We start from the raw sequence: 22325 nt of genomic DNA on the forward strand, positions 1-22325 counted from the left end.
ATCTTAAACGTTTGTCTAGACTCACCATGCTAAATTTAACAATATTATAAAAAAAAAAAAATGAACATAAGTCACAAAATGAATTTGGGGGAAACAGAGACAGATTTTTTTTTTTTCATTTTTTCTCTGTTATCTGGCAAAGATGTAGAAAAATGACTAAGAATAAAGAAAAACATTACATTATTTATACTGGTAAATTAACATCAGTTGTGCATTTTCTTGTACAATACTGCAAAATACTACAGTACAGAAAAACAACACAACAATACAAAAAAAACGACTGATGAAAAGACATTTATTTGACAGGAGTGATGACCAGTGGTGCAGAGTTTTCACCTCCATCATTATTACAAGTGCTGAAGTATGGATAGAGTTTCTCAGTGAAAGACTGACCAGTGAAAGAGTAAATATGAGAACTTGCCTCCACATCATAAAAGGAGACCAGACCCTCCTCATAATCCACAAACACCCCCACCTTCTGGGGCTTCTGTCTCAGAGAGAGGGGGACGCGGGGAGAGTCCCAGGCCTTATACTCATCCCCATTCCTCAGCCATATAGTCCAGTGTCCATCCTCAGGGCTTAGTGTAATCTGTCCCTTCCTGTTGATGGACTCTCTGACCACTCCTAAAGTCCACTCAGTCTTCCCCCTGACCTCCACCTCATAGTAAAATCTCCCTGAGGAGAACCCCTCCTTTCCCAGGGCACAGATACATATATCAAACCTCTCTGGGTTGTCAGGGAGATTCTGTTGTCTGTCTGCATGTTTCACTTGTTTTCCATCATCAGACAGGATGAGCTCAGGATGTGCTGTATCAGGATCCAGAGTCACATCCACTGTAGACAATGTAGACAATGTACACGTGCGTACACGCACACACACACACACACACACACACGGACACGCGTGCACGCACACACACACACACACACACACACACACACACACACACACACACACGCACACACAAATGCATACACAAAATGGAATTTCCAGTTCACCAATATACAGCAAATAGAAACAAGAACAAGCAAAAACAATAATTTGTCAAATAAGATGACTCGTTCAGCTCTCTGCAATTAAAAAAGCTCTCTAAATTAAACATCCAAGTGTATATACAATTCAATGATTCATAAAACTGTGAGGGAAAGAGTTTTGTTCAGTTAAAATCTCTAAAATGGTCTGGACTCACTGCACCATTCTGTTGCAATAGAAATATTGAAAAAAAAAGATCAGTGGTTACAGAATGAGTTTAGAGGACTCAGAAACAATTTTTTCTTGAGACATGTCCATCATCTTCATCAATTAACATAGAAAAATGACTAAGAATAAAGAAAAAAAAATGCAATATGTGTCTGGTAAATTGACATCAGTCATAACTTAATCATAAGAGCCATTTTCACATGATCAGTATGTAATATATACATCAGCCATTAATGATGACCAGTGGAGCTTAGTTTTCACCTCCAGGATTCAAATCATCATTCAAACAAGTGCTGAAGTATGGATAGAGATTCTTGGTGAAAGACTGACCAGTAAAAGAGTAGATATGAGAACTGGCCTCCACATCATAAAAGGAGACCAGACCCTCCTCATAATTCACAAACACCCCCACCTTCTGGGGCTTCTGTCTCAGAGAGAGGAGGACAGAGGGAGATTCACAAGCCCTATACTCATCCCCATTCCTCAGACGTATAGTCCAGTATCCATTGTCAGGGCTTGGAGAAATCATTCCCTTCCCATTAACGAATTTTCTTACTACTCCTAAATCCCACCTAGTCTTCCCCCTGACCTCCACCTCATAGTAAAATTTCCCTGAGAACCCCTCCTTTCTCCGGAAATTCACACAGTTGTCAGGAAGATGGTCTTGCCATGTCGCTTGTTGTGCATCATCAGACAGAATGAGGTAGGTATGTGTTTTACTGGGATCCATGGTGACACCCACTGTAGACAATGCAGAGAATTCTCATTTAGTTGTGTGTTCGTGTGTGTGTCCAGGAGAAACATTAATGTCTGTTATTGTCTTCACTAAAACACTACAGCTCTGATGACTCTGAGTGAACTGTACAGAGCTGTTGGTGACTCCATGTCTCACTCACACACACATTTACACTCCACATCTCTCATGAGCAGATCAGTAAAAACATGACAGTGCGATCAAAAGTGATCCAGTGATCCTCAGTACTGGATACTGTACACTCACCTGCATATAGTTTCCTCCTCATCTCCAACACTGTAAACACACAGACAATATTTAGAGAAAAGACACAGCATTTCATGACTTAGGCTATGAACTCTGTCATTACTCCAATGAACGTCTCTGAACATTGCAGGACAGATATTAAAAATATGACTGAAATAATCTTCCTTGGACAAAGAGCATATTGAATAAGTAACTGCCTGAACGAAAAATCAATCATTGTGCAGACCAGTTTTTGCAAATCTAGCCTGGTTTTCATTTTGTATAAATACCATTGGTTTTCCATGGTCTTTATCTTGTCTAACCTGACCTTACCCTGATGGATCTGAATAAATCTTATTTAGAGTTATATTGAATACTGTGCGAACTTGTTCTTGTTTGTCCTCCTGTGCCACTGTTCTCTGGCCTGACCTTTGTTAAATAAACACTGGTCCTGTACATGCTTCCAGTTTCTTACCCAGTTCATGCCAGTTAAGGTGGTATGAGTGGAATGATATACATTGTTTTGAATTTCAGTCAACATTGATGGAAAATTTGATTACAATTTCATGACACAAAAACTTCCACTTCTAGTCTAATAGCAGACTGTTGTTAAAGGCATTTAGTGTAGACTGAAAGTGGTTGTACGGTGATGATCATAAATTGTCCACTGTACAGTCATACTGTCACTCAGGTGAAAAATACCAGTTTCACCACTTTCTGAGAATCAGCACTGTCTAATCAGATGTCAGATGTGCAACATTGGCTTCAGCCTGATTGCTGGTCAACAGATGTCAGGATGGACAATGATACCTCCCATTTTAGATTTTACTTGAGTAAAATGGTGAAAACACTCAGTTTCCGCTCACATCATTAGAGGACATGAAGATATTCAGATAAAATGAGAGAAATAAAAACAGGATCTACCTCTCTTGATCTCAAATGAATGGCATTGATCACAGAGCAGAATTAATTATATATTCAGTACAGTCCTGTAAAGTACTGAGGTATATCCATTTTTCTTTTGGATATATTATAATTTACTCTTTAATTTAATAAGTACAAAATTGTAAGATATATCCAAGCCTATGTTAATGTCTGTGCTCTATTCTCTGACTCCAGGTTTCACCTGATGACTAACTGGACAAATTTAATATAGTTAGCAACTGGATGTTGAAGAAAATCAATGAGTTTGTTTCACTTTTATTCATCTTAATTTTATTGTGTTCTTTAGTTCAGATCCTCAGTACTCAGTGGAACATTAAAGCATTTCTATCCTGACTGTGTTTATCTCTTCTTCAGGTTTTTCCCCCTTATCTAATCAGGACTGGCTGTTTCAGTGCTGCCTTATTTCACATGATCCTGAAAAAGTTACTAACTTGTCCAGTTTAAATGGTGTAAAAACCTGACAAATAAACAGGTCTCTCACCTTCATGTACTGTCTTCTTTTCTGAAATAAGACAAATGGAATATTAAACTCATGTCCAGGAAAAAAGTTTGATTCATGCTAAACATTAATTAGGACAAATGTTGATGTGAGAAATTGAGTTTAAGTTGTCTAATACGTCAAATGAAGAGGACACTCACCTTCCAGTAATCTATTCTTTTCACATTCTGAAATGAGACAAAGGGAGCATTAAACTCATGGACAAGAGAAAGTGTCATTAATAGTAAACAAAACCTTCATCAATATTAAATGATCTTCCTATACATGCAGCTAGTTTTTTAGAGACAATAATTCAGCTGTGGAGTTACCTTGAAAGTTAACATTCTGTCTGTGAAAGCAGAGAACCAGTGACACGACCACAGTGAGAAATATCACAGTGAAAACTGAAACACAGATGACTGTAGTCCTCCATGTCTGAAAAACTTCACCTGAAACACACAGAGACATATGTCATTAATACTACACAGTAAAACATTTGAGAGATATGGGATTGGTTTCACTGTGCTGACATCCTCAAATCCCCACATGACTAAAAGCTGCCTGTGAATGTGGGAAGTGCAGCAGTAAACTCTGCTCAGATAAATGTCTGCAGACAGAGCATCTGTCACAGTGAACAGGGATCAGTCCTGACTCAACACAGGAAGGGTCAGGAGGAAACACACACTCTCACTGTGAGTAGAAGAGCAGTAAACTGTCAGGGTGGACAGTATCAGTCCACACAGTAAAAGGAGCAGCTCCAGGCTGAGTGAGGAGGATCCAGACAAGGAGCTGGACACAGTGACTAAAGGCTGTGTTAGTGACTCCAGACTATGATAATCATTGTGTTCAGTCTAATGACTGAGAGGTTTGGTTGGGGGAGAACGGAGACAAAACTGGACACGTGTAGATCAACTGGTCAGTCAGAGATGAGAGCACTATGTTTCTATATTTCTGTATCTTGACCGAGACAACTCTCAAACAGATCTCTCTGGGTTCTCCAATCAAATTCTGGGGCAGAAAATTAGTGATCAGTTTTCCTTCTCATGGAAGGAACTTGACAGAGACCTTCAACATACACAAAGAGATGCCAGCAGAGACCAAATACAGCCCTGATATCGAGAAGATCTGCAGTGATGTTCAGAAACAGAAATCCCATTAAACTGGTGAGAACAGTATCCTTTATTAGGTTATAATTTTGCAACACATTATTTCTTTTAGCAAGTTGTGATTTTCTCAGTGAACTGAATGACCCTGAGCTGATATCATTGTGTTTTGTGCTCATCAGGCCCAGAGGGTTAATTGCTGTAGACTACATGGCTGAGGAAAATAGAAGAAAAGGATTGAACTGGACTTGTTCAGAATTTGATTCTCTGAAACTCTTTTTTTCACTTTTTGCATTTTTAAAGCGAGCTGTGTTTTATTTATTTTCAAAGTAGGCTACTTTTTGTTTAATGACATTTGAGCTATTCATTTCATTTGTGCAAACACAGGGAGCACTCAAACTAGGCCTGCATGGCTATTTATAACTACTCCATTTCTGAGTAAGCATGCCATGTGGATTGTTTCTGCCGGGCACAATCCATCAGTTTGGTGTTTTATTGGAAATAGTAGCCCAAAGTTAAAATAATAAAAGTGTCATCTGTGCTCTTTATCGCAGTAGTTCTATAATTTCATAAATGCGGCAAAACATTGCATTATTGTAATGGAAATGCAAAGTTAAAGTATCATATAATGATAAATAGCCTACCGCAGCCACCTTGTGGTGAAACATGTGAATGACGCTCATTTAGACCTATCAGTAATGCTGATGGCTCATTTAGAGTAATAGGCTGTGGAGCCTGCATTTAAGGGGCTCAAATATCTTGTGGCTGCACACAGACTTTTTTTTTTCATTCTGGCCAAAAATGACTCTTTATATCGTAAAGGTTGCCAACCCCTGATCAGACCAGCATCCAAAAGAGGATTCAGATCTCTGTTCATTTGTCTGTTGTGTACATTATAAAGTTAAACAATTTTAAAAAATTCTCTTTTATCATACTTCTTCATAAATATTTAACAAATGTTTCCCGGTTGCATTCTGCAGATCACTTTGAGTACAGATCTCCCACTGTGTCAGAGCTAAATTTAATTTGGGTCCAATTTTTCTGAATTTTTAAAACTTTTCAAAGTAAAAGTAAAATGGAATATTAAAGGAACTGATCTGGTTTTACTAGTATTAGACCACACATGAGATCTAAGCATTTTCTCTTTTTAATCTGAGAATTTCAGACATTCTCCTCATAAACATTAAAAGAATACTGTGTAAATATGTATATCTCAAACACATTAAATTAAGACTGTGATTAAAATAAGTCATTGTGAAGATTATGGACCATAAAACACTGACCTTTCTCACACACTTTCTTCTTTTCCTCATAGACTTTTTCCTCCAGCTGTTCTAGAGTTTTCCTCAGAGTGTCCACACACAGATGAGGGTCAATACTGATGTCAGTGGAGTGTGTGGTGTGTGGAGGGCTGCACAGTGTTGGGTAAACCTACAGTCCAGCAGGAGAGAGGAGAAATCTTTCAGCATGGGGAGTCTTGTCCTGTCATGTGCTGCATTGTCATTGAGCAGAGAGAGGGACACTGACCTGTAGGAGGTGGAGGTGATCTTCAGAGTGGGAGAGGTGCTCCAGTTCAGTGTCTCTCCTCTTCAGCTCAGTGATCTCCTGCTCCAGCTCTTTAATGAGACCTTCAGCCTGCCTCTCTGCTGCTTTCTGTTTCTCCTCCATCAGCTCAATCAGCACAGCCCGACTTCTCTCAATACAGCCAATCAGAGAACTGAACACCTCCACACTGTCTGCTATCAGTCTCTCTGTGTTTGTCTAATAGAACACAACAATATACATTCATAACTATCATTGTATTTATAGTTACACATTCAAATGAGCAACAAAATAACTCACTAAATTAACATCCTGGGTAAAGTATGTCACTAAAAAAAAAAAAAAAAAAATCAGCCTTTGACTTTTTACACTTAAATAAATTGTTCAGAACTGACTTTGCTGAGCTCTACTGAGTGTCTGATCTCTTTAATCTTCTTCAGTTTGTCCTGGATCATCTGCTGCACTTCTGTCTGTGTTTTCCCCAGCTGAGACTGTGGACAGAGAGAGAAACACTCACACAGTTCATAGATTAATATAGATGTGTATTATTCACATTGTAATGTTTATAGTGTAATGCAATATATAACAATTGAAAAATCTAACCATCCAAATTTCAGTGTTTGTAATGTCTCTCACCTTCCTCTTTTCTGTCTCCTCCTCTAGAGGAACAGTGTTGTGAGTCTTGTGATCTCCCTCAGTACAGAACTGACACACACATGTCTGGTCATCTCTACAGAACAGCTCCAGGGGTCTCTCATGTTTCTGGCATATATAGTCCTCCAGGTTCTCCACAGGATTTATCAGTTTGTGTTTTTTTAGTTTTGCTTTAATTTTATGAGGCTCCAGGTGAGTTTCACAGTAACTCAACCCACAGTCCAGACAGGACTTTACAACTTTCAGTTTCTCACCAGTACAGACATCACAGGACATTTCTCCAGGTGTGATACCAAGTTCTTCTTTAGGGCCACTAACTTTCAGCTGAACTGTTTTCCTGAACTCAGCCGCCAGTCCAGATATGAAAGTGTTAACGCGAAGCTCAGGTCTTATATTAAACTGCTCCTTACAGAGTGGACACAGGCAGTGTGGAGTGCTGTCCCAGTGTTTATTGAGACAGGTCATGCAGAAGTTGTGACCACATGGAGTAGAGACAGGGTCAGTGAACACATCCAGACAGACAGAACACAGGAACTGATCTTCAGACAGGAGACTGCTGGAGGAAGCCATGTCTGTCTAAACAAAAAAATGTCATCATTAAAATTGTTCCTGATATCAGGTGATCCATGTTCACTCTGTACTCACAATAACCATCTAAGCAAAACTGTTTTTTATAGGCTTTTGATAAATATTTACAAACTATCAAATAAAATATGTATTTGATCTATGTAACTATTTTATCTCCAGAACAAAAGCCTCTCTCTCTCTCTGTTTCTCTCTGTCTCTCTCACGTACACACACACACACACGCACACACACACACACACACACACACACACACACACACACACACACAGATGCATATTTACTCACTCTTTTTCCCCCTTATTCCTTTGTATCTGAATTCTCTCTCTCCTGAACAAATCAGTGGTAATAATCCATGTTGATCACTGTGGAGCAGAAGATTCTTCTGGAGTTAATGCTGAGTAGGAACAAGTTCCTGATCTCCAGTTTAACTTTCACTTCAGCACAGCGAGAAGCTAAGCTTTAAGCTCCTCCCTCCTCACTCCTGCAGCTTACATAAGTCTGTGGCCATGAGAACTTTCTGATTGGTTGGTTTATGACGTCACTCAACTGTAATTCCGTACTCACACTCAGGGTGTCCCTCTTGACTCACACACAGTGTCAGTAATCATTAGCGAGTAAACATTAAGAGTATCTACTGATAACATCATTTTTACTCACTCATGTTCAATCATACAAGAAAGACATTCTAGGTAGCAGGGTGGTATTGATTCGACTTTGATGTATGGTCAAAAGCGCTGATTTATGGTCATTGTTGAAAAGCAAACACTGGAGCCAGAATGATAATTGCTTAGCTTTTCTATATGGAAAATGTGATGTCGATTAATATTTATTCTAAAATGATATTTGGTGAGTTTTTCCACATTGAGAAGGCAATATTGGGTCTACATTGATGTCTGGTAAAGGGTTCAGCATTGAAAAGGTACATGTTTAAAGACCACTTATCAATATTGATGTAAAGGGAGGTTCAACATTGAAAGGATGAATCAGTATCTATATTAAAGAAGCTTTTAGGCTCTGTCTTACTGATGGCTAAATCTAGTTGAAACAACACTGATTAAACATCAGGCAAAACCATTGAATCATTATTTATATTTGATCGTTGTCCAATGTGGGTCTAGCATTGATCTCACTCCCTGTATTTGCCATCTATTTAATATGATAGAATAAACCATATCCAACACTGATGTCAGCTCTGATTCAGCACTTAAATACTGCACTCACCCAGGGCTGAATAATCATTGTTCTAATGCTGAGATTTGTTTTGTATTGTACATTAAAACAATGCTAAGTTAAGTCTCCGTGATTGCACACACACACTGTGAACAGTGAGCTTGTCTCTGCATTTAACCCATCCAACACACCAGTAGTGAACACACAACAGACGCAGGAGCAGTGGGCAGCATTCCTCTGCGCCCGGGGAGCATTAGGGTTAAGTTCCTTGCCCAAGGGCACACAGCCGTGGATGTTGGGATTGGGAACCGCACCGGCAACCCTCCAGTTACAAGCCCGGTTCTCTAACCTTTAGACCACGACTGCCCGTATAGACCACGACTGCTGATTCAGTGATAGCGCCATAACTGATATAAGGTTGCCAACACTGACAGCACAATGTACCTGAAACAGTATTGACTGGTTTTGCCTTTTATCCTCTGTTCACATCGTTTACTGGTGTCCAGTTGTCTGGTACAGGGGGGGAAGACGGCTGTCGTGCCGTTGCAGCAGCAGGTCTCGTGAATTCGTGCAGGAACAGTAGAGGCACAACAGGGGAACAAAAGCATGAGGGAACTGGGCACCACTAAATGGAGTGAACAGAAGATCAAAGTCAGATCTAATCAGTGTTGTCTTCTACATTTGCTGTCTGTGCTGGCTTGCTTTCAAATGATATCAATTATGGCACAACTATTGATTCACAGTTATTTCAACAGCCGTGAGTGACTGTAATACTTAAGTGTCGAAATGACACTGATTCAGTGTTGGACGTAGTTTGGTTTTCCATGTTAAATAAATAAATCTCCAATATAACAAACAAGATCAATGCTAAATGAGCACTTGAGATCCGTCAGACGTTGATACAACACTTTTGCCTGATAACTAATCAACATTGTTTCAAAAACACTTTGCTGTCTGAGAAGCAAGAGGAGGTGCAAGCAAAAACGAAAATGCAAACAATTCAATGACAATATCTGTCTTTAATTTAAGAAACACAAACATATCACAGTTTAACTGTTTCTGTCGAAAAGATTTGAAATATTATCAGCGTTTTCTGCCAGGGCCTTAAATGCTGAAGATGTATGCAGTTCTCCCAAACCATCACAAGAGGGCACCAACATATTTGAAGTGTCTAGACCAGGGGTGGGCAAATCCGGTCCTGGAGGGCCATGGTCCTGCTGTTTTTCTTGTCGACCAACTAAATACAGTCTCTGACTGGCTGAAGAGCATGCACACCTGTTTTCAAAGTGAAAATCAACAGGTAGCTAAGAGGTGAAAACAAAAACCGGCAGGACACCGGCCCTCCAGGACTGGATTTGCCCACCCCTGGTGTAGAATATACAGATACAGGTTTGCTTTAACATGTTCTGGAGTAGGAAATGTGTAACACACACACACATACACACACACACACACACACACACGCACACACACACACACACACACAGAGTTGAATTTCCAATTCACCAATATACAGCACAGTAAATAGACAAAAGAGTAAACAAACAAACAAAATGTCAACTAGATTACAACTAGATTAAACATCCAAGTGTATCAATGATTCAAGAGTAAAACTGTAAAAGAAACACAACAGAATACAGAAAAAAATGACTCACGAAAAGAAATTTATCTGACAGGAGTGATGACCAGTGGAGCAGAGTTTTTACCTTCATCATTATTACAAGGGCTGAAGTATGGATAGAGTTTCTCAGTGAAAGACTGAGCAGTGAAAGAGTAGATATGAGAACTGGCCTCCACATCATAAAAGGAGACCAGACCCTCCTCATAATCCACAAACACCCCCACTGTCTGGGGCTTCTGTCTCAGAGAGAGGAGGACATCAGGATCAGCAAGAGCCTCATACTCATCCCCATTCCTCAGATATATAGTCCAGTGTCCATCCTCAGGGCTTAATGTAATCTTTCCCTTCCTGTTAATTGACTCTCTGGCCACTCCTAAATCCCATGCAGTTTTCCCCCTGACCTCCACCTCATAGTAAAATCTCCCTGAGGAGAACCCCTCTTTCCCCAGGACACAGGGACATCTATCAAACCTCTCTGGGTTGTCAGGGAAATTCTGTCGTGTGTTTCCATGTTCCACTTGTTTTCCATCATCAGACAGGATGAGTTTGGGATGTGCTGTATCAGGATCCAGAGTCACATCCACTGTAGACAATGTAGAGAATTCTCATTTAGTTTTGTGTGTTTTTGAGTCTGTGTGTGTGTGTGTGTGTCTATGATAACTGAGGTCACTGGTTCATATTCTGTGTGAATCATACACTGTGTGTCCAGGTGAAACATTAATGTCTTTTATTCTCTTCAGTAAAACACTACAGCTCTGATGACTCTGAGTGAACTGTACAGAGCTGTTGGTGACTCCATGTCTGACTCACACACACATTTACACTCCACATCTCTCATGAGCAGATCAGTGAAAACATGACAGTGTGATCAAAAGTGATCCAGTGATCCTCAGTACTGGATACTGTACACTCACCTGCATATAGTCTCCTTCTGCTCTCAATCTCTGAAAACACACAGACAAGAATTAGAGTAAAGATACAGCATTTCATGACTTTGATTAATATTTTCGTTGTTAGTCTGTTACTTTGGACAAAGAGCAGATAGCCTGATAAAAAAGTTTAGTGTCACACCCTGGTTCTGACTCTCCACCTCTACTGGCCATTTTGAGTCAGGTTTTCTTTATTTAGTCACTCCCTTGTGTTCTTTGGATAAATATCGCTGATTTTCCATGGTCTTTGTCTTGTCTAACCTGACCTTGCCTTAATGGATCTAAATAAGAGTTATATTGAATTCTGTCTGAATCCTCCCTTGCTCCTGTACTTGTTCCTGGGTCTCTATTCTCTGGCCTGACCTTTGTTAAATAAACACTGGTTCTGCACACACATCCAGTCTCTTATTCAATTTGTGACAGTTTAAAATGACCTGAGTAGAATAGTATACATTTCAGTAATATTGCGGTGAATTTAAATCAGCATAGATAGACAATTGGGTTAAAATTTCATGACATAAACACCTCTACTTTTAGACAAAGAGAAGACTGTTGTTAAATGCATTTAGTGTAAACTGAAACTGATGATTCAGTGATGATCATAACTGTTCACTGCACAGTCATATTGTCACTCACAGTAAAATACTAGTTTCACCACTTTCTAAGAATCAGCTCTGTTTAACCTGATGTCAGTATATTGCATTCACGTTAGTCAAAGGGTGACAGCACTAAACACTCCCATTTCTGATTTCATCTGAATGAGATGATGAAGACATTCAATTATTGCTTTCATTATTCAGGGACAAGATGTTTCATTTTCAAATATCTCAGACGAAACCTTATCTGTAAAGGTCTGAATGACACAGAATTAATAGTATTACAAACAAAGTTGTATTAAGTATACATACAGAATCCTAAGCAGTGTATAAAATAATATTTAAACAATCAAGAAATAAGTAGATAATATTTTTTATCCTTTTTCTTTGAAAGTATTTGAAGGGTTTTTTTCTAGCATTAACTCCACTGGCTTTTAATATGTTTATATTTGTAAATATGATAAATAATTATTAATGATTGGAGTGTGTGGTGTGAAATGACCCTGTTTTACTCCTGTTAGACCATCTAAGAGATCTATGGGACTTTTTCTTTTTCATTAGCTGAGTATCACACCACTCTCCATGTGCAGATTAAAATAAAACAGCATAATGTTTATGTGTCACACACATTAAAGATCAAAAGATGATTATGGACCATAAAGCACTGACCTTTCTCACACTCTCGCCCGACTTCCTCACGGAATTTTTTCTCCAGCTGTTCCAGAGTTTTCCTCAGAGTGTCCACACGCAGATGAGGGTCAATACTGATGTCAGTGGAGTGTGTGGTGTGTGGAGGGCTGCACAGTGTTGGGTAAACCTACAGTCCAGCAGGAGAGAGGAGAAATCTCTCAGCATGGGGAGTCTTGTCCTGTCATGTGCTGCATTGTCACTGAACAGAGAGAGGGACACTGACCTGTAGGAGGTGGAGGTGATCTTCAAAGTGGGAGAGCTGCTCCAGCTCAGTGCCTCTCCTCTTCAGCTCAGTGATCTCCTGCTCCAGCTCTTTAATGAGACCTTCAGCCTGCCTCTCTGCTGCTTTCTGTTTCTCCTTCATCAGCTCAATCAGCTCAGCCCGACTTCTCTCAATACAGCCAATCAGAGAACTGAACACCTTCACACTGTCTGCTATCTGTCTCTCCGTGTTTGTCTAATAGAACACAACAATATACATTCATAACTATTACTATATTTTTACTTAAATGTACAAATGAACAATAAAATAACTCACTGAATTAACATCCTGGGTAAAGTATGTCACTAAAAAAAAACAACCTTTGACTTTTTACACTTAAATAAATTGTTCTGAACCAACTTTGCTGAGCTCTACTGAGTGTTTGATCTCTTTAATCTTCTTCAGTTTGTCCTGGATCATGTGCTGCACTTCTGTCTGTGTTTTCCCCAGCTGAGACTGTGGACAGAGAGAGAAACACTCAAAAATTTCACAAGCTAATATAGATGTGTACTGTTCACATTGACTGAAACAGTACATATGTTAAAAGAAATACCGTCTCCTCCACAAAGTAAAATAAACATTTAAACAGCTGTGTAAGTGCAAAATGTTCATAGTGTATAATGTAATATTGTCTAAGAATATGAAAATCTAATCGTTCAAATCTCAGCGTTTATCATGTTTGTCACCTTTCTCTCCTCATTCTCCTCCTCTAGGGGAACAGTGTTGTGAGTCTTGTGGTCTCCCTCAGTACAGAACTGACACACACATGTCTGGTCATCTCTGCAGAACAGCTCCAGGGGTCTCTCATGTTTCTGGCATATATAGTCCTCCAGGTTCTCCACAGGATCCATCAGTTTGTGTTTTTTTAGTTTTGCTTTAATTTTATGAGGCTCCAGGTGAGTTTCACAGTAACTCAACCCACAGTCCAGACAGGACTTCACAGCCTTCAGTTTCTGAGCAGTACAGACATCACAGGACACTTCTCCAGGTTTGACAAGGTCTCCCTTTTTCTTAAAATGATCTACAACTTCTCTAAGTATTGTATTAATTTTGAGCTCAGGTCTTATATTAAACTGCTCCTTACAGAGTGGACACTGGCAGTGCTGGGTGCTGTCCCAGTGTTTATTGAGACAGGTCACACAGAAGTTGTGACCACATGGAGTAGAGACAGGGTCAGTGAACACATCCAGACAGACAGAACACAGGAACTGATCTTCAGACAGGAGACTGCTGGAGGAAGTCATGTCTGTCTAAACAAATACAAGGACATCATAAAAAGTTTATGAAATCAGATAATCTTTGGACTTTGGGAAATCAGCTCTGTATTTACAAAGACCACGTACATAAAACTTTTTAGCAACCTTCTCAGATCAACAGAAACATGCTCCATAAAAGAAATTAATTTCACACTCATCTCACACATGCATTTTCTCTTGTTCTATCTTTTCTTTTCTCTTTCTTTCTGTCTCTCTTTCTCGCTTGCTCTCTCAAACCTCACACACACACACACACACACACACGCACACACACACACACACACAGACACACACACACACACACACACACACACACAGACAAAACTTACTCTCTGTTTTGGTTTTCCCCTGTGTTGTCTCTGAATAAATAAGTGGTCGTCCACGTTGATCACTGTAAAAGAGACGACCTTTCTAAATAAATTCACTGGGAAGAATTGGGAAAAAGTTTCTGTTCAACAGTTTTACTTTCTCTTCAACAGAGTGTTATCAATAAGCCCCTCCCTCCTCAGTGCTGTACAGTAATAGGATTTATGTCACCGCTGACCTGTAATTCAATCTTTGTGCACAAGATGTCACTGTAAGCCCAAAAACAGATTCAGATTGTCACAGTCACTACATAACATTGTCACTATCCTTTCACTTTTTAGGTCTAACTGATAATGACTGCACAGCTTTAACTGTGGCCTAGACTCTAAACAAAACAAAGTAGAATTAACAAGTTGTGGGTGTTATGGGTCCCAGAGATGGGTACTGCAGTAACAAAAAATGATACCTGGATTAAGCAGGTAAAAAAATGAGGACAAGGGACATCTAGGTCATTCCAGATGGTTTCTCTAATTGTTTTATTAAACAACACAAAACAATATAAACACAACACAACACATTTCTGGATGGATGGATGGATGGATGGATGGATGAACTGTAGAGGTTTGACTACTTTCAGTCAAAAGCATTTAAAATATTATCAGTTCTTCATAGGGCCCTAAAGTGGTTGCCAAAGATGTTGTCAGTACCCAAAAACAACACAAAAGGGCACTAACATATCAGAAGTGTCTTGATCAAGACTGAACTGCAGTTACCTAAAATACTTGAAGTGACTCGATCCTGAGGCCAGACCTGTGGAAAATTTTCTTCCACTGCTTTATTTCAAAAGAATAATGATGAATATGACTGATTATGTTGTTTTTTGCAGGGATATGACCATGTGACAAAATACCTGCTGTGTTTAAGAGAAGGGAGACAGTCCAGACTGTGGGTGTGTCTGCTGTGTTTAAGAGAAGGGAGACAGTCCAGACTGTGGGTGTGTCTGTTGTGTATAAGAGAAGGGAGACAGTCCAGACTGTGGGTGTGTCTGTTGTGTATAAGAGAAGGGAGACAGTCCAGACTGTGGGTGTGTCTGTTGTGTTTAAGAGAAGGGAGACAGTCCAGACTGTGGGTGTGTCTGTTGTGTTTAAGAGAAGGGAGACAGTCCAGACTGTGGGTGTGTCTGTTGTGTATAAGAGAAGGGAGACAGTCCAGACTGTGGGTGTGTCTGTTGTGTATAAGAGAAGGGAGACAGTCCAGACTGTGGGTGTGTCTGTTGTGTATAAGAGAAGGGAGACAGTCCAGACTGTGGGTGTGTCTGTTGTGTTTAAGAGAAGGGAGACAGTCCAGACTGTGGGTGTGTCTGTTGTGTATAAGAGAAGGGAGACAGTCCAGACTGTGGGTGTGTCTGTTGTGTATAAGAGAAGGGAGACAGTCCAGACTGTGGGTGTGTCTGTTGTGTATAAGAGAAGGGAGACAGTCCAGACTGTGGGTGTGTCTGTTGTGTATAAGAGAAGGGAGACAGTCCAGACTGTGGGTGTGTCTGTTGTGTATAAGAGAAGAGAGACAGTCCAGACTGTGGGTGTGTCTGTTGCATTTAAGAGAAGGTAGACAGTCCAGACTGTGGGTGTGTCTGTTGTGTTTAAGAGAAGAGAGACAGTCCAGACTGTGGGTGTGTCTGTGTTTAAGAGAAGAGAGACAGTCCAGACTGTGGGTGTGTCTGTTGTGTATAAGAGAAGGGAGACAGTCCAGACTGTGGGTGTGTCTGTTGTGTTTAAGAGAAGGGAGACAGTCCAGACTGTGGGTGTGTCTGTTGTGTATAAGAGAAGGGAGACAGTCCAGACTGTGGGTGTGTCTGTTGTGTACAAGAGAAGGGAGACAGTCCAGACTGTGGGTGTGTCTGTTGTGTATAAGAGAAGGGAGACAGTCCAGACTGTGGGTGTGTCTGTTGTGTATAAGAGAAGAGAGACAGTCCAGACTGTGGGTGTGTCCGTTGTGTTTAAGAGAAGAGAGACAGTCCAGACTGTGGGTGTGTCTGTTGTGTATAAGAGAAGGGAGACAGTCCAGACTGTGGGTGTGTCTGTTGTGTTTAAGAGAAGAGAGACAGTCCAGACTGTGGGTGTGTCTGTTGTGTTTAAGAGAAGAGAGACAGTCCAGACTGTGGGTGTGTCTGTTGTGTTTAAGAGAAGAGAGACAGTCCAGACTGTGGGTGTGTCTGTCGTGTATAAGAGAAGAGAGACAGTCCAGACTGTGGGTGTGTCTGTTGTGTATAACAGGAAGGGAGACAGTCCAGACTGTGGGTGTGTCTGTTGTGTTTAAGAGAAGAGAGACAGTCCAGACTGTGGGTGTGTCTGCTGAACATATCCACTGTCAGGACTCTTATAAATGAGAATCAGGGCCTGGTATGAACCAGCCAAACATTAAAATGATACATATTTATAACTCTTGACTTCTTCAGTTTTTATGTTATATAAATTTACTGTGTGTGCTCTTGTATTCTATTACGTTTGTTTAGTGTAACTTGTGTGTTCTCCTGTGTTCTTTTGTGTGTTTTTAATATGTGTTCTTCTTGTTCTCTGTTGGATGGTGTGATGTATTTGTTTGGTTGTCTCGGTACAGGTGACCTGCCAGGCCGTTCTATTGAGTGCTAGAGTTTCAAGATGGGTGGGGTTTATGTTGCAGCGCTTCAGGAGGTCTTTGGTACAGTCCTTATAGCAGCTCTTTTGTCTGCCAGCAGCCCGTTTTGCATCGCTGAGTTGCCCATACAGGGCTTGGTGGGGTAGGTGGTGGTCAGGCATGCGGATTGTATGCCCTATCCAGCGAAGATGCTTTTTAGCTACTGCTGCTACCATACAGATGGAGTTGGTCATGGAGAGGATCTCAGTATAGGGAATTCGATCTTCCGAGGACAGCCCCAGAATTTTTTGAAGGCATCGGATGTGGAAGGCCTCCAAGCTTGTGATATGCCGTCTGTATGGGGTCCATGTTTCTGCCCCATAGAGCAGAGTGGAGGCACATACTGCATTGTAGACAGCAACCTTGGTACTGACCCTCAGGTTTTTGTTTTCAAAAACCCTTCTGCGGAGTCGCCCAAAGGCTGACGAGGCTTTGTTGGTGCGGCTGTTTATTTCACCGTCAAGGGAGTGGTCTGAAGAGAGTGTAGAGCCAAGGTCGGTGAACTGGTGAACTATTTTGAGAGGAACACCATTGATTTGGAAACTGGGAGGTGAAGGAGGTTGGATGGTGAGCTGTGCCATGTTTTGTGAATGTTGATCTGGAGACCGAAGGACTGGTATAGGCTAGAGATTGTGTTTAGGGCACGCTGCATGGACTCTGGGCTATGTGCCAAGACAGCGCAGTCATCTGCCTATTGGAGTTCACAGATCTGACACGTCTTTGTCTTTGTATGGGCCTGGAGTCGTCGGATGTTGAATAGATTTCCGTCAAGGCGGTACTCCAGGGGAACTCCATCTCTATCTCCCAGGGCATGGTGGAACAGCTGGGTAATGGCTGAGAGCAGGAGATTGAACAAGACTGGTGCCAAGACACAGCCTTGCTTCACCCCAACGTTGACCTTGAAGAACTCTGATTGGAGTCCTCCTGTGAGGACTCTGGCTTGCATCCCATCACGCAGTTGCTGCAGGACGGAGAGAAACTTGGTTGGTACCCCAAGTTTGGAGAGCTGTTTCCAGAGCATCTCACGGTTTATGGTGTCAAAGGCTTTGCTGAGGTCGATGAAGGCTATGTACAGGTCTTTGCGCTGTTCTCTGCTCTTCTCTAGCAGCTGCCGTAAGAAAAAGATCATGTCGGTAGTGGATCTGGATTTCCGGAAACCGCACTGTGTTTCTGGGAGAGCACTTTCTGAAATGTGCTCCACTAGTCTGTTGAGCATGACCTTTGCTAGGACTTTCCCTGAAATGGAGAGGAGAGAGATTCCACGGCTGTTCCCACAAACTGCTCCGTGTTTGCATCCTTCCAGTCCTGAGGGAGGATCTCGGACTTCCAGATGTTTGTGATCAGGAGGTGTAGGCGGCGTGTGAGGAGGTACCCCTCATATTTGAGCACCTCTGCTGGAATGCCATCAGGTCCTGCACTTTTGTTGTTCTTCAAGCCCCTGATGGCTTGTCGGGTTTCAGAGAGCTGTGGCGGAGTGTCAAGGTGCATGATTGGTGGGAGATCTGGAAGTTTGTTGAGGACGTGGAGATCAATAGGGTTGGTATGGTTAAGGAGGGTCTCGAAGTGATCTGCCCAGCGGCCAAGGATCTCATGACTGTCCTTGAGGAGAGTGTTCCCATCTGCTGATCAGACAGGGGCAATAATTTGATTCCTGGGGCCATATAGGGCTTTGATGGCATCATAGAAGCCCTGGGTGTTATTGCAGTCTGCAAGGTTTTGGATGTCTTGTGCCTTCTGCAACCAACAGGTGTCTTCCGTGATCCGGAGAGCATGCTGGGTCACAGCTCTTGCCGCAGTAAAAGTGGCTTTCAGAGTGGAGGATCCAGGGCTAGACAGGAGAGCTTTATGGGCTTCGTGTTTTGTTTGCCGAAGTGATTGGATTTCGGAAGAGTTGTTATCAAACCAGTCCTGGTGATGTTTCCTTGACAGACCAAGTGCTTCCGAGGCTGCACTGTGGATAGCTGTGCGCAGAGCTGACCAGTCAGTGGATTCCTCTGGAACTTGGTCAAGCTTTTTTGCAAGGAGACGTCGGAGGTTGCCTGTGGTGGTGGGGTTGTTCAGTGCTGCGCGGTTCAGTCATAACTAATCAACATTGTTTCAAAAACACTTTACTGTCTGAGAAGCAAGAGGAGGTGCAAACAAAAACAAAAATGCAAGCAATTCAATGACAATATCTGTCTTTAATTTAAGAAACACAAACATGTCACAGTTTAACTGTTTCTGTCGAAAAGATTTGAAATATTATCAGCGTTTTCTGCCAGGGCCTTAAATGCTGAAGATGTATGCAGTTCTCCCAAACCGCCAGAAGAGGGCACCAACATATTTGAAGTGTCTTGATGGAGACTGAACCTGTATAACCTTTTCACCTGTAATCCTGAGACCAGACCTGTAGAAACTTAACTTCCACTGCCTTAGCTCACTGATATGACTGATTATATGACATATGACTGATTATTTTGTGTTTTACAAGGAAATGAAAACGTATGGAAGTATCAGCTGTGTATAAGAGAAGGGAGACAGTCCAGACTGTGGGTGTGTCTGTGGTGTATAAGAGAAGAGAGACAGTCCAGACTGTGGGTGTGTCTGCTGTGGAAAAGAGAAGAGAGATAGTCCAGACTGTGGGTGTGTCTGTTGTGTATAAGAGAAGGGAGACAGTCCAGACTGTGGGTGTGTCTGTGTATAAGAGAAGAGAGACAGTCCAGACTGTGGGTGTGTCTGTTGTGTTTAAGAGAAGAGAGACAGTCCAGACTATGGGTGTGTCTGTTGTGTACGAGAGAAGGGAGACAGTCCAGACTGTGGGTGTGTCTGTTGTGTATAAGAGAAGGGAGACAGTCCAGACTGTGGGTGTGTCTGTGTATAAGAGAAGGGAGACAGTCCAGACTGTGGGTGTGTCTGTGTATAAGAGAAGAGAGACAGTCCAGACTGTGGGTGTGTCTGCTGTGGAAAAGAGAAGAGAGATAGTCCAGACTGTGGGTGTGTCTGTTGTGTATAAGAGAAGGGAGACAGTCCAGACTGTGGGTGTGTCTGTGTATAAGAGAAGGGAGACAGTCCAGACTGTGGGTGTGTCTGTTGTGTTTAAGAGAAGAGAGACAGTCCAGACTGTGGGTGTGTCTGTTGTGTATGAGAGAAGGGAGACAGTCCAGACTGTGGGTGTGTCTGTTGTGTATAAGAGAAGGGAGACAGTCCAGACTGTGGGTGTGTCTGTGTATAAGAGAAGGGAGACAGTCCAGACTGTGGGTGTGTCTGTGTATAAGAGAAGATAGACAGTCCAGACTGTGGGTGTGTCTGTCTGTGTATAAGAGAAGGGAGACAGTCCAGACTGTGGGTGTGTCTGTTGTGTATAAGAGAAGGGAGACAGTCCAGACTGTGGGTGTGTCTGTTGTGTATAAGAGAAGAGAGACAGTCCAGACTGTGGGTGTGTCTGTGTTTAAGAGAAGAGAGACAGTCCAGACTGTGGGTGTGTCTGTTGTGTATAAGAGAAGGGAGACAGTCCAGACTGTGGGTGTGTCTGTTGTGTATAAGAGAAGAGAGACAGTCCAGACTGTGGGTGTGTCTGTGTACAAGAGAAGGGAGACAGTCCAGACTGTGTGTGTGTCTGTTGTGTATGAGAGAAGAGAGACAGTCCAGACTGTGGGTGTGTCTGCTGCACATATCCACTGTCAGGACTCTTATAAATGAGGAACAGGGCCTGGTATGAACCAGTCAAACATTATAATGATACATATTTAAAACAGAGTTTGTAATAACCAGAGAATTCCTGTTTGAAATGAAAATATCACTATTACACTCTCACCACATCTGGTGTTATTGGAAGTAAGACTGAATTTCAGTTTTAAAAGCGAAAAAAATATGAACATATATTTATATACATTGAAATTTACATTTTACAATTAATCAAGAGATATTCCTCATTAATATAATATTTGGGAGTAGACATTTAAATTGATCTGTAATATCATAAGCAAATGATGCTTTTTTAATTTAATTCCTTTAAGAATTACCATAGTTTGAAGAATTCTGAACAATGCTTTCAGCCCGTCTAGTGTTCAGTAGGTGATTTATAATTTTTTAATGGGGGGGTGGGGGTGGCCTAATGGTCACTGACACTACTCTACAGAGTATATAGGGGATGGCAGGTTAACAAGGTGGATGCATTTTGGTCATTTTAATAACAAAGGACCCCTCATCCCCCTGTTGAGCATTGTACGTGGTGTAATATGAAGAACAGCGGGCTATCAGTAGAGACCACAGGTTCAGCTGCAGCATGTAGGCCAGTCCAGCAGGGGGCGTTAATGACGGCAGTTGAAGAGGACAAGATTGAGAGGGCAAAGACCAAAACTCATTAGAAAATAAAAATACTGTTAATATGTTGATTGAATTTCAGCTGAATTTGGACGTTTATTTTGTTTAATTTATTCGTTTATTTTCGGGAAGACACTTTGACAAAGAAAAAACATGACAAAAGGAAAAAAAAAAAGTTGTCAAGCACACACCCAATTTTCTTACAGGTTTTCTATGTTGTTTTAGATGAAAACTGGAGCTATGGATCTACAATATATCTTTTAAACATTGTCTCAAAACAGTCCAAAGTCCAAAGTTTTACTCATTAGAATTACACTTCAAATAAAGTAAAAAAAAAAAAAGAGCAATGAGAGTCTGTAATCCCTATCAAATAAAACTGAACAAATGAAAAAAAAGATGAAAAAAATGCATTACACATTTTTATATAATGCTCTACAAACAAGAATCATGACCTAACAATCACAAAAGCTATTGTTGGAGAAAAAAAATGTTTCTTTGTTTTATGAAAATCACTATAACAATTATGTAGCCATTTTAACGTGAGTTAATCAATGTAATCATTTGTATGATTAAGAGTTCATAGTTATACAGTCATTTGTAATAAAATAAATATTCCAGTAGTAGTTCTTTACTACAAAAAAGATGAGATCTGTGATTGGTGGAAAAGAGAAGGTACTTTAAGTTCTTCTCTGTGCAGAGAATGTAGATGGCATTCAAGGTTACATGGTAGTTTTTCTTTTTTGTTTCTATTCTAGTAATAAGAAGAGAATTAAGGATTGGTGACAGATTCAGATGGACACAACAGAGATAATGATGTATTACGAAATGGACAAGGAGTGTGAAAGGCATGACTAATGTGTATCCCATTCTGGAGGTGACAAGATTTTGTATAAAAGTTGGTGCTTTGTGAATGTTTCTTCAGCCACTCCTGGGACCTGCTCTGTTTGTTGTATGCTGCTTTGAGTTCATTTAATATATGTATACTGCATCAGACTCTGAGGACTTTGACCTGTCCGGTTAGAATTTTAGC

The 22325-nt window shown here is 41.0% G+C and overlaps 2 protein-coding genes across 8 annotated transcripts; both read right to left on the bottom strand.

Annotated features, from left to right (window-relative positions):
- Positions 1-295: 295 nt before the first annotated feature.
- Positions 296-7472, bottom strand: LOC115815809 (E3 ubiquitin-protein ligase TRIM39-like). Its single transcript, XM_030778825.1, has 6 exons — positions 6885-7472; positions 6644-6739; positions 6234-6467; positions 5990-6137; positions 2202-2231; positions 296-834 (listed from the first exon to the last, which is right to left on the bottom strand). Exons 1-6 carry the CDS (start codon positions 7470-7472, stop codon positions 296-298), a joined length of 1635 nt encoding a protein of 544 aa, XP_030634685.1.
- Positions 7473-10325: 2853 nt separating this feature from the next.
- Positions 10326-14002, bottom strand: LOC115815816 (E3 ubiquitin-protein ligase TRIM39-like). Of its 7 annotated transcripts, XM_030778835.1 has the most exons (7): positions 13445-14002; positions 13119-13214; positions 12720-12953; positions 12476-12623; positions 11196-11217; positions 10943-10950; positions 10326-10885 (listed from the first exon to the last, which is right to left on the bottom strand). In XM_030778835.1, the coding sequence occupies exons 1-7, from the start codon at positions 14000-14002 to the stop codon at positions 10326-10328; spliced, it is 1626 nt and encodes a 541-aa protein (XP_030634695.1). The 7 variants fall into 7 exon arrangements, with proteins under 7 accessions (XP_030634695.1, XP_030634699.1, XP_030634697.1 ...); XM_030778839.1 differs by lacking the exon at positions 10943-10950 and having other exon boundaries at positions 10326-10864; positions 11196-11212; positions 12487-12623; XM_030778837.1 differs by lacking the exons at positions 10943-10950; positions 11196-11217 and adding an exon at positions 11433-11471 and having other exon boundaries at positions 10326-10866; positions 12487-12623.
- Between the last annotated feature and the right edge of the window lie 8323 nt (positions 14003-22325).

This window comes from Chanos chanos, chromosome 6 (assembly GCF_902362185.1).
Source record: "Chanos chanos chromosome 6, fChaCha1.1, whole genome shotgun sequence".
In the NCBI taxonomy this organism is placed as follows: Eukaryota; Metazoa; Chordata; class Actinopteri; order Gonorynchiformes; family Chanidae; genus Chanos; species Chanos chanos.